Source organism: Grammomys surdaster, unplaced genomic scaffold (assembly GCF_004785775.1).
Source record: "Grammomys surdaster isolate TR1022 unplaced genomic scaffold, NIH_TR_1.0 126013, whole genome shotgun sequence".
NCBI classification, from domain to species: domain Eukaryota; kingdom Metazoa; phylum Chordata; class Mammalia; order Rodentia; family Muridae; genus Grammomys; species Grammomys surdaster.
The window spans coordinates 2,548,306-2,560,642 of record NW_021620828.1 but is presented as its reverse complement, the minus strand read 5'-3'; the positions used below and the strand labels follow the sequence as shown (position 1 = coordinate 2,560,642).

Below are 12,337 nucleotides of genomic sequence, written 5' to 3'. Positions count from 1 at the left end.
CTCTCTCTCTCTCTCTCTCTCTCTCTCTCTCTCTCATCTCACACTTGGCAGAGTGTAGTTTAATGGTGGTGTTGATCCACGGGAGTCAGGGATGGAGCTGGAAGTGTGTGAGAAGGCTTCCTAACACAGCAGGAATTGGGCAGAACTGAATAAGGACAGACAGACACTTTCTGGTCTAGAGGCTCAAGACTGTGGAAACCCAAATGTTTCCATTGTGCCTTCTCTAGAAGATGGAAAAGGGAGGAACAGCAAACAAAGTGAATTCTTCCTTAGAGTTTTCTGAAAGGAAGTCTTTGGATTTAGTTCAGAGGGACCCATTTCAGGCGTCTGAGTCTCCCAACTTCAAGATGATATAAGTACGTTTAGCTGTAAGGTTAAGAAACTTGTTTCAAGCCACTGTCTAAGGGAATTTGTAACACCAGCAATAGAAACGTAATCCAAGGTGGCCGTGTTTCTGGAGATAGAGGTTTTGCTATAGCTGAAGTTGGCTTAGGGCTCACTATATAACGTAGCCTGGCCTTGAACTCACGGTGATCCTATTGCCTCAACTATGGCTTTAAAATGGCAAAGGAAGCACCTGCTGATGATGCCCTTCAGGTTAACTGAATATCTATGTGGAAGAGCTGTGTCAGGTCTTGGGGGAGACAGAACTGAGTCAGAACAAATCTTGAGCTGTGGCTTCCTAGGGAGCTCTGGGGGAAGGGGCAGAGAGGTTTAAAAACAACCACAGCTTCTAGAGTCTGCCTCCTGTCCCTATAGCTTGCCAGGTTCCTCCCTAGTTCCACCACTTTGACACCATTTGGCCTCCCTCTTCCGTCTTCTAAACCTCCGAGTAATCCCACAGGGACCATCTGGGCTATCTGTTATCATCTTCCTGTCTTAAGAGCAGTCGGTTTGCAGCTCCAGTTTCATTTCCCCTATAACCTAGATTAAGATGAGCACATCTTTGGAGAACTTGGTATTCTGCTCACCACCACTGCCTCAAGTGATTTTCCTTTAGGATTCTGCTTATTCAAGCATGGCGTTCAAGTATCTATCGAGCTCCTGCTTCGTCTGTCATGTGCTCGCTGGAAGGAAGTGAAAAGCATACGACAGTGGCAGGCAAGAAAGAGCAACAGCAGTGCCTTGTGCCAGCAATGTAACATAGGGGACAGAGAGGACTGACTTCGAGACACAGACAAGATCCATCAAACTGAGACTGTAGGAACAGATGACACCTGACCCCAGTGTGGTGACTTCCTGAAAGCTTTGAGAGTCTCTCAGAAACCCTCAAAGGTTATGTCACTGAGAGGTGGTCCCTTTAAGAGCTGGCCCACCAGGAAGTCTTTGGGTCCCTGGAGACATGCTTCTATGGACAGTCCCTGAGCTCCTCTCCCCTTCCTTTCTGCTTGCTTGCTTGCTACTTGCTGGATTCTGAAGAGGTGAGTGGTTTGGCTCCACCAGGGACTCCTGCATGATGCGTTTGATCTCAGAGCAGAAATTCTAAAACACTGAGCCCAGTTATACTTCTTTTGTCTATGACCCAACTTATCTCAGGTGTTTGTTATAATGTCAGAAAGCTAACATACGTGGCTTCCTTCCTTCTAGGGGCTGTAAGTGTTGGGCTTTTTTCCTAATGAACAGTTGATTGTTCTCTATGCTTCCTGCCACCTCCCATTGACTAAGGCTGATTTGAGGTCCTCAAAGGTGACTTTGCAGCATCAATTCCCAAATCACACCAGGGTCTGGCCTTGATTACCTCCCTGCTTTCAGCTCCTTTTCCCCAGAGCTATCTTCATTAACGTCCTAATTAGGACAGCACCAATGAGCTGGAAAGGCACTTCTGTAATCGCTTGTCTCAGCAGATTCTTTGCTCTCCTTGAAGGCAGCGGCAGGCATGATTACGGAGCAGCTGTGGTTTGGTGACAGAAGGGAGGGTTTGAATCCAAAGCTCCTCTGTGACTCCAACCTCTGCCACTTAAGCCGACCTTGGGGGAAGTTAGCACAATTCTCCAAGTCTTGATTGTAATTATGAACTGGGGGCTGTAGCAAGCAATATGACCTGTAACCAAGCCTTAGACTTCTAAGTTTACAAAAGCTATCATCTTACCTATGGAACAGTCTGATGTGATCGAGGTTGACCAGATAGTTCTTCTAATCTATGTTCTTCCCACTGTGATTCTCAGGATCCCTCCATTTTGGTTCCCCAGAATCCCTCTCACTTAGCTAAAAAGAGAAAAAAGATAAAGATTTTTCTAGTTTTATGAGCCAGGCCAGGATGTGGCCTGTAACTCACTGGGCAGACCTTGGGAACATGCTTCATCTAATTAGGAGCAAGGGTATTTGGGAAATGTAGTCCAGCCGTGTGTCTAAGAGCGAAAGAAAATGGTTTGGGGAACTGTCATGTTGTGAGGATAAACCTGTTTCTGGAATTAGAAGAGATAAGTAGGTACCAGTGCTCAGACAGGCCTAGAGCAACACATCAGTGTGTGGTGTGATGTGTGTGTGTGTGTTATGTGTGTATATGGAGTGTGTGTGTGTGTGTGACACTGTCTCAGAGAATAGCACACTCTGAGGAAGGAAATGTAAATTGAAGGTTGTGGGTATAGGCTTCCTCCATGTTTTCTTTTAGAGCATGTGTGGTGAGGGAAAAATAGCAAGAAATAGACCATTATGATCCATAACAAATACTCCACAAGAAAACATAATCCAGTAGCCCTTGGCACTCCTCAGAAAGAGCTCTCTGTCAGTGCGATCCTGAGCTGGCCTTGCAGAGCCCATGGCCCTTTTTATCTGTTTGCATTGCAGTCTTGGCTACTAATTGCTTTCCCTACCCCCTCCTCCCCCCAGCACTGACTCCTGCACATGCTAATTCCTCTCATTGAGGATTATAATGGGAGCCAAATCAACAGTGATAAAAGCTATGGAGTAGATTAGACCAGACAAGATAATTCAGAGGAATAAATAGGGCACCATAGGCCAGCTGAAGGAGAACTAAATGTAATCTGGCCAAGAGACATATCCACATTAACTCAAATGTGTGTGCAATGACTATGCAAATAAGTTGAACAGAAAAAGGGACTCGCCATGCCAGTGATTTGTGATCTGGTGACATTTTGCCTGCCTCAAGTGTGAGGGTCCGTCTGTGCTGTCCCCCTCCACATTCCCTTCCTCCCTTCCCTGCATGATGAAATCAGAAACAGGAATGAACAGAGGACACTCCGTCTCCCTTCTCACCTGATTCAGGCTGATGATTGTATTTAAATTCATATTTCTTTTTCTTTTAAAAAGACATACTACATATATTATGTCTTCTTCCTTTCACCGGCTCAGTCTTTACCTTGGAGAAAGCAGTGGGAAGAAACTATTAACTGATGTGAGCTGCTTTTAGTGATGTCCTGAGGGACACATCCGTCTCTGTTACACATCCAGCTGTTGAGAGCAGCAGCAGGCTTTCTGTGGAGCTCTGTGATTGTGGGGAGGGGCTGGCAGGGAGGGCTCTCAAGGTGCTTCTGAAGTACACCCCTCTCTGAATATGCCCATGAATGGGGTTATCAGGAGAGAGCTCCCTACACACACACACACACACACACACACACACACACACACACACACACACTAGGTAGGGCTCAAGGAAGAATGCAGAAGTGAGGAATAGGAGCCAGTTGAACATTTGAAAGGACGTACAGGACATGCTAGTTTGAAATAAGGAGCTGTGGCTTTGGGTTCTGAGCTTTTGAAGTTGCCAGGAGTTATTTCTGCTCTGCCCAGGGAAGGAAGCCACAAGAGTCCTTTGATGTGAGTGCTAACTTGGACATGAAGAGGTAGATGGGAGGGAAGGACCTAGGCTGGGGCTTAGCTTGGGTAATAGAAGAAATGCAGAGTGGGGGTGGGCGAGGGTGGAGGGTGTGGAAGAAGAGGTGAGTCTAGTGAGGTACCCCGTACTAGATCCACTCAGGTCTGAGTCTCAGAAGGGAGAGGTACAGAAATCCCCGTGTAAAGACTGCCACTGTAGGGATGAGGCCAAATCTTGGCTTTAACTAGCTGTGCTTTTCCATGCGGAAAGTTCCCAACAGAAATCTCACATGAAGAAGTTGAAAGGCATTACTGTTAGAAACCTGAGGCTTGAATTCTGACTGTCGGAGAACCTGGAGGAACTTTACTGCGCCCCTGCCCCCAAGCCTGGAAACTAGTGAAGATTAGGGGAATAATATATGTGCCTGGCACATTATCCAATAACTGATGTGAAAATAATGCCTAGTTTCGTAGGGAGTGGACTGGATAGGTGGGAAGGCTTCCCAAAGGGGACAGTAGAGTCCTTGTGCAAACATCTCTTGTTACTGGGTTTCACTTTAGCCTTGCCAGTGAAAGAATTCAGACAGGACACAAAGAGAACAGTGTCATTGAAAGTGGGTGGTGCTTATTCCAGAACAGAGCTGAGCACACTCTCATGGGTGAGGGCGGATGAAGGCAGAGGGATCACAGAACAACTCTGCATTTAAGTGCCCCCCCCCGCAACTCACTGTCTCTGTAGCCTCTAGAACAAGCAGCTTTTATTGAAGGATGCTTTGGGTTCAGGTGACTGACAGGCCTATCTGGACACATGTGGTGACTGTATGTAAAGATGTAAAGTCCTTCTGTCTGTCCATGTCCCACCCACCTCCATCCCCACATCCCCTTCCCACCTCTCCCCACTAGCCAGTAATCCTGTAAGATTTAGTTAGGACTTCTAGATAGTAATGACCTTCTGGGCACTTAAGAATGTCAGTCTCCATCCAGGACTAGGGATCTGACCCTTGGCCCATTCCTCTGACCAGTAATTTGAGTCACGTGACTCCAGGATTTACAGGCTGTTGGTTGTGAGGTTGGGGTCCAGGCTGTGTCTTTAAAGCCTGCTAGGATTTAACTGGCCACCTAGCATTGTGCAGAGCTGGGTTCTGGTCACTGTGAAGTCACAAGTTTCAGTCCCTTGGGTAGTTTAAATATGACTTTTGGGACACAGATATCATTTAGAGAAGTTTTGGGGTATTGTGAAGGGAGATGACTTAGTAGGTCAAATTCTTGCCATTTAAGTCAGGCAGACTGGATTCAACCCCTTGACTCCGTGTAAAGATGGAAGGAGTGAACTGAGACTACAAAGTTGTTCTCTGACTTCTACATGTGTGTGCATGTACATCCACAGTGTGTGCATGTGTGTGTGTGTGTGTGTATGTGTGTGTGTGGTGTGTAAGCAGTGTGGTGGTGGGTGCCTGTTCCAGTGGCAGGTGTGAGAGGAGCATACCCAGTGTCAGGCTCCATTGTCCTCTACCTCAGTCTCGTTAGAGAGTCTCTCACTGAACCTGGAGCTAGGCTGGCAGCCAGCAAGCCCCAATGATCCTCCGGTCTCCTACTTCCCCCCCAGCACAGGAATTAAAGGTACACTGGAAACCACACCTGACTTTTTACATCATTTCTGGAGATTTGAACGAGGATCTTCATGCTTGCATGGCCAACACTCTTCCATGCTGAGTCATCTTCCCAGTCCTACTGTGTGTGTGTGTGCACACATGTGTATGAGGGTGCACATGTATGTATAGATACATGTTCATGTGAGTACTTGTGCATGTGAAGATGAAAGGACAGCTTCAATTTTTGATCCTCATGTGCCAACCCCTTTGCTTTTTGAGGCAATTTCTTTCATCGGTGTGAAGCTAGACCAATAGTCTAGATTGGCTAGCCGACAGACTGCAGGGCTATCTTGGCTTCACCTCCCCAGGGCTGAGGTGACCATTAGATACCTCCACATCCAACTTAGTTATTATTATCATTATTGCTTTTTTTTGATGTGAATTCTGAGGGTGGAACTCAGGTCTTCGTGCTTGCAAGGCAAATGCCTTACCAGCTAAGCTAGCACTTCTGCCTGCTCAGGTCCCATTTTAAAATCCTGATCTTCCCACCAGGCTGGTCTGCTGCATGGAGTTCTCAAGGGAGGCCTTTGGCAAACTTGAGGGGGAATCCCCAAGAGAGGACAGCATCTAGGAGACATGCCAGACCACTAGTGGGCGTGGCGGTTTCCTCTCAAGGGTGGGAGATCTCTAGAGTAACTCAGGAGCCAGGAAATTTCCAGAAAGAGAAGAGGAGGTGGAGAGGAGGCAGTGAGTGAGAGAATAACAGCTGAGCACCCTTCAGGTCAGGAGGAGCATTGGGGATGATGGTGTCAGGAAGAGAGAAGGCAAGGAAGCCTTTGAGAGGCTGACTGCTCAGTGCTAGGAAAGTCAAGCTACGGAGTTGGAAAAACATACGAGTTGAAGGTATAAAGAAATGAAGAGGGTAAATAACATTTGTGGAGCTAATTATCATTCATTTATTCAGTAAATTCTGTGTGCCCGATAAATGCCAAGCAGGCTTTGGTGCTGAGGACAGAACAAAGCACAGAAGAATCCTTCTTTCCAGTGGAGCTTATGGCTTAGGAGAAAAGAGATTTTGTTTTTCAAATTCTGTGTGTGCATGTTTATATTTGAGCACAGATGCACACATGCTACTCGTGTGGGTCAGAGGGCAACCTGGGGCATCAGTCCCTGCCTTCTGCCTTACTTGAGACAGTGCCTCTTGGTTGTTTATTGCTGTGTCTATGGGGATGGTTGGTCCTTGATCTTCCAGGGATTTTCCTTGGTTACCTTCCATCTCACAGTAGGAGTGCTGGGATTATAGATGCATGTTACTGAACCTACTTTTTAGAAAACATGAGCTCTGAGGATTCTAACTCAGGTCCTTTTGCTTGTGCAGTGAGTGTATTGCCCACGGAGCCATCCCCCAGTCCAGAGAATGAGTTGCTCTGATGAATATATTTATGAAGAGGTAGGTATCTACATCTGGATCATATCTCAGGCTGTACTCAAAAGTTGATCCTACGTGTACCAGAATCTAAATGAAAGCACCATTATGGAAGTCTTAGAAACATTGAGCCTGATAGTTCACACCAACAATTGCATCACTCAGTGGGAAGAGGCAGAAAGATCACAGGTTCAAAGCCATCCTGGGCTATACAGTGAGGTTCTGGCTCAAAAAGGCAACTGACAACAAACAAAGCAAACACCCTTAGAAGAAAACATAGGTTTTGGCTGTTGGACTTGGCAATAGATTCGTAACTATCACACTAGAAGCCCCAATAAATGAAAAACTAGAGAGATCTGTTTGCCTACATCAAGGAAAAACCATCCGTGCTTCTTATGTTCTACCAAGAAAGTGGAAAGACACGTCATTTTTTTTCTGTAAACTTAAAATTGAAATAAAAGTGTATTAATTAAAAAGACCTCCCACAAAATAGAAAACAATTCTGCAAATTATATATCTGTTTTGGGCTTGTTTTTAAAATACATAAATAACTTCTTTAAAATGGGAAAAAGGATGGAAATAGACATGTCTCAAAGGAAGATATACACATGGCTAATAAACATGAGAGATGCTCAACTTCATTAATCCCCAGGGAGATACCAATGAAAGCCACAAGGAGGTACCATCCTCACTAGCATGCGATGCTTCTGTGAACAGAAAATAGCAACAGTAGATGGGGCCTGTGGAGGAACTGGAACTTCCACACTGTGCTGGTGGGGATGTAAGATGGTCCAGCCACCTTGAAAAAATTTCCTATCAGTTCCTGTCAGGAGCCATCATAGGAAAAGCTAATAACTAGCAGGTGATCTTCTTGAGATGACTTCACTTTGGATTAAAAACCTGCGACAGACTCTGGTAAGCAAGGCCCATGAGAAAATCATTTTAGGAAAGATTCCTCCTATTAATATGCATCTCCTGTTATCATTAAACATATATAACAATCACTAGGTATTAACCTACCCTTTTGAGCAGATCTCTGTAGGACTACGAAGATGTACTGTCTTGTAGTGATGCTATACAGACTCCTATTCTGAAAGATGTGTAAGTGCTGAGGACAGAGATGATCATTCTGCTTTTCCCCTTTGTCCTAGAGAGTTTTCATAGGAAACGTTTTATAACTTAGAAATAAATGCTAAGTTCAGTTTTCACAGTGTCCCTTTTTCTTCCAGCAACTTCAACTAGCAGGTTGAAAGTTAGAGCCACACAGTTCCTGCTGAGATAGAACAAAAGTTACTTTACTTAACCCCCACCCCCACCCCACTGTTAGGCTACAGGTGTTAATTGCCTAAGCCAATGGCTTTTAACCCTCAGAATTAGCAGGAAAGTTCCTAGGGGGTTTTAGAAGTTGTCATCAGCATTCAGTATAGTAGTTAGAGAGCTAGAACATCTGGAGACCATCAGATGTTTAAAGCCACACAAGAGTCCTACTCTGTGTCTCATTTGAACCCACTCCAGGCTGGGAGGTTCCCAGCAATTCTACTCTTAGGTGTGACTCCAGGGAGAAATGGAAACATACCCTCATAAAGGTGTGCGTGCAGATACTGCATGATACAAGGGGAGTTAGTCACAACTGCATGATACAGTGCAAGCAGCTAGTCACAATGACAAACTGTGGGAATAACCTCATTTCCCATCAAGGGATGAATGGATAAACAAAAAGAGATGGAATATTTTGTTGCTGTTGTTCATCAAGAGGAATGAAGTTCTGATACGTATTACAGAATCAGTGGATCTTGAGGGAAACCAGTTATAATGTTATAGTATTAATATGCCTCCCAGTGTGAAATAGCTCCAAGAACTTACAGATTAATAAAGGACAAATAGCACACTTTTTAATTAGGGTTTCATTGCTGTGAAGAGACACCATGACCACGGCCACTCTTATAAAGGGAAACATTTAGTTGGGGCTGGCTTATAGTTTTAGAGATTCAGTCCATTATCGTCATGGCAGGAAGCATGCTGGCATGGGGAAGAAGCTGAGAGTTCTACATCTGGATCTGTAAGGAAGAGACAGTGACACTGGCAACCCTTGAGCATCTGAGACCTCCAAGCCTATCCCCTAGTGACACACCTCCTCCAGCAAAGCCACCGACAAGGCAACACCTCCTAATAGTGTCATTCCCTATTGACCTACGGGGGACATTTTTTTTTTCAAACCACACAACACACATTTGGTTCTGGCTAATGCACAAAAGTGAACCAGCTTTCCCTTTTGACAGTGTAACAACATTGTCACAGTGTTGGACAGTAAAGCCATGCCAGGAAGCTTGGAAGGTAGAGTGGGTTGAGACCCAGAGACTCGGTGGGCACACACCTGAGGCTTAGGCAACTCCCCTCTCCCTGCCAGATTCCTGGCCTGGAACATGTTCCATACTCCTCACATAAAAGAAACATGTCCTATGGTCACATAGGTCCAGAACAGAGCTCTCCATGCTCATGAGGTACCTAGAGACCCAGAGGGCCTAGCCCATGAGCTTCCCTTCCCAGACATTCCTCCCTGCAAAAGGTATTTAATCTCAGATCTACCCTGAGAAGTGGATACGGTACAGTATGCATCCATTTTCCACCACGAACAGCCAATAAACAGTTTAGAACCATGGACTGTCTCTTTCATCAAGATCTGCCAGTGCGAAGCCATGGAGAAGGCATTCGCCTACAGAGCCGCAGCTTAGTCTCCTGTAGAAGGCCTCTCTGCGCTCGCAGGCACACAAGCTAAGGACAGTCACTGCTGGGACAGCCAGAGCTCCCTTTTCCCCAGGCCCTGGGCTGATACTGTCCCCAGCCCTCAGCCCCCAATTCTGTTCTTGGTTCTTCCTAGTGACTCCCAGTGGTGCCTGGATGTCCCGTATCTCAGACTGGGCTTTCCCACCCCAGAAGCGGTGTCTTGGTGTTTCCCTATAGGCCCAGCAATGAGCATAGTCAAACTTTCTGGGTTCTGCCTCCCCAAGAGGCTGTGCCCAGCAACAGGGCAGATGCGGATCCATTTTACGGTTTTCCAGGTCCAGCCCTTCATAGATGGGCCATGCTGCTTCTTCCGGGCTGTTGTTAACTAGGGCCATCCTGCTTGTGAGGCAGAATTGTGCTCTTCCTGATAAGAGAACCCAGTGGCACCTCTTTAGCTAAATTCTACTTGGTGTGACTTAATATTTCCTAAGTAACTTTAGTATATCCTTCATGACGTCAGCTTGTTACTCCTAGTCTCTCCTATACCGCCTAAATCATATCACATGCTCCATTTGTGTGAAATATCTAGAATATAAATCATATCACATGTCTCCATTTGTGTGAAATATCTAGAATATAAATCATATCACATGTCTCCATCTGTGTGAAATATCTAGAATGAGCGACTACACAAAGATGGAGAAGGAGTTGCTTGGGACTGATGGGGAACAGCAAGTGCTTTTGGGACCCATGGGAGTGACCGCCCAAGGTGTGTGTTTTGGTGGTGATGAACATAATGTTAGCCTGACAGTACTGGTTGAATATCCCTGGGCACACACAGCTTTTTGTTTTTTGTTTTTTTGTTTTTTTGTTTTTTCGTTTTTTTGGTTTTTTTTTCGAGACAGGGTTTCTCTGTGTAGCCCCGGCTGTCCTGGAACTCACTCTGTAGACCAGGCTAGCCTTGAACTCTCAAACTCAGAAATCTGCCTGCCTCTGCCTCCCAAGTGCTGGGATTAAAGGCGTGCACCACCACCGCCCAGCCCCCTGGGCACACACGAAACCCGCTGAATCCACAACACATACTTGAAGCGGGAAGATTGTATGACATATGGATTACATATCAACAAAGCTATTAAAAATTAGACAGGCACAGTGTAATACCAACATCTGGGAGGCTGAGACAGGAGGAGTGTCATGAATTATAGATAAGTTTATGCTAGGTAATGGTAAGTCTGATGAAGAATTAGTATACGGGGCTAATTAGAGGACGGCTAAAGAACATCTCCCCACAGAGATGACACTTAGGTGGAGACCAGGAAGAAGAGAGGCTGTGAGTGATCGGAATAGTTACACGTCATGCAATGACACCTTGGATAACAACACACTGTACAGAACAGAAGTCCCTTAAGACTATGACACAGCTGAGACTGCCCTGTTGCCTAGCTGCTTGCTGTCAGGCTGGAACATGATGCATTACTCACAGGTCTGTAGGGATACTGGTGTAAAACCTCCTCAGCTCAGAACAGTGTGAGAGTAAAGTACATCCTGCTGTGCCTAGGGCATAGTACATGACGATGCTAAATGAACAAGTGACTGGCTCTTTTTAGACGTAATTTGTTATTGAATCTTCATGAATTTCACATCACACCCCCCAATCTCACTCACTTCCCAGCCCTTCCATATCCGACCTCTACCCTTGTAACCTCTCTCCTCCTCCCACCCCCAAAATACCTCACCGTGGAAGCTTTGGTGTGCCCCACAGGATACCCTTTTGTCCACATATTTTTCCTTGCCAATGTTCATTGCAGTGAGTCATCGGTCTGGTTCGAGGCCTCTGGTTTCTGCTACACCATTAATACTGGGTCCTCACTGAGACTCCTTTCGGATAGCCTGCTGTTACCCTGACTCATGGAGATCCTGGAGCTTTGCTTCTGCAGGACCGACCTCTCCACATGCTCCAGCTGCTCATAGGTGGGGCAGATGTTTGAGTGAGCCAGCTTGAAGCCCTAGATCTGGGCCTGGGCGGTAGTTGAGTTGGTCAGCTCAGCAGCTCTCTCACACCCATGCCACCCAGGCCAGCTCTCCCACACCCACGCCACCCAGGCCAGCTCTCTGGCACCCTTTTTTATGTGCTATACTTTGACATTTACTAAAGAGGAAGAGCCCTCTACTGGTTAAAATGAAATGGGTTGCTGGGGCTGGGGAGATGGTGTAGTTGGTAAAGAACTTGCCACATAACTGTGAGGACCTGAGTTCGATGCCCAGAATCCATGCAAAAATCCCAGGGCTGGTACACGATTGTGAGTCCAGCAGTGGGGAGGTGGAGACAGGCAGATCCCTGGGGCTTGTTGGATACTCAGCCTGGCCTAATAATCTAGCCCCAGGTCCCATCAAGAGATCCAGTCTCAAAGCAAAAACAAAAACAAACAAACAAACAAACAAACAAAACCAAAAACAATCCAAAAAAACAAAAACCCAGGGTGGGTGGCCTAGGGATATAGTTCATGGGGTAAAAGTGCTTTTTGTGGTATTTGGGGGCTCTAAGCCCCAATCAATAGAACTCATGTAAAAGCCCAACATGGAGTGTGAACATCTGTAATCCAGGAGCTCCTGGAGAAAGCCTTGAGGTTAAGAAAGGAAAAGCCCAGGAGGCTTGCTGACCAACTAGCCTGGTGTACACAGCAGAAAAAGAACACTGACCCTAAATCAGATAGAAGGTGAGGACCAACACCCAAGGGTGTCCTATGACTTCCATATGTGTGCATGCTTACATCCACACACATAAATGTATATATGCATACACATATACATCATATACATA

General features: G+C 46.0%; 1 protein-coding gene across 1 annotated transcript in view; it reads left to right on the top strand.

The window, feature by feature from the left end:
- The window catches only part of Galnt8 (polypeptide N-acetylgalactosaminyltransferase 8), a 54,797-nt gene extending 45,657 nt beyond the window's left edge, over positions 1-9,140 (top strand). The window contains 1 exon segment of the mRNA XM_028754434.1: positions 9,072-9,140. Coding sequence (XP_028610267.1) covers positions 9,072-9,140 — 69 coding nt within the window.
- The last annotated feature ends 3,197 nt before the right edge of the window (positions 9,141-12,337 follow it).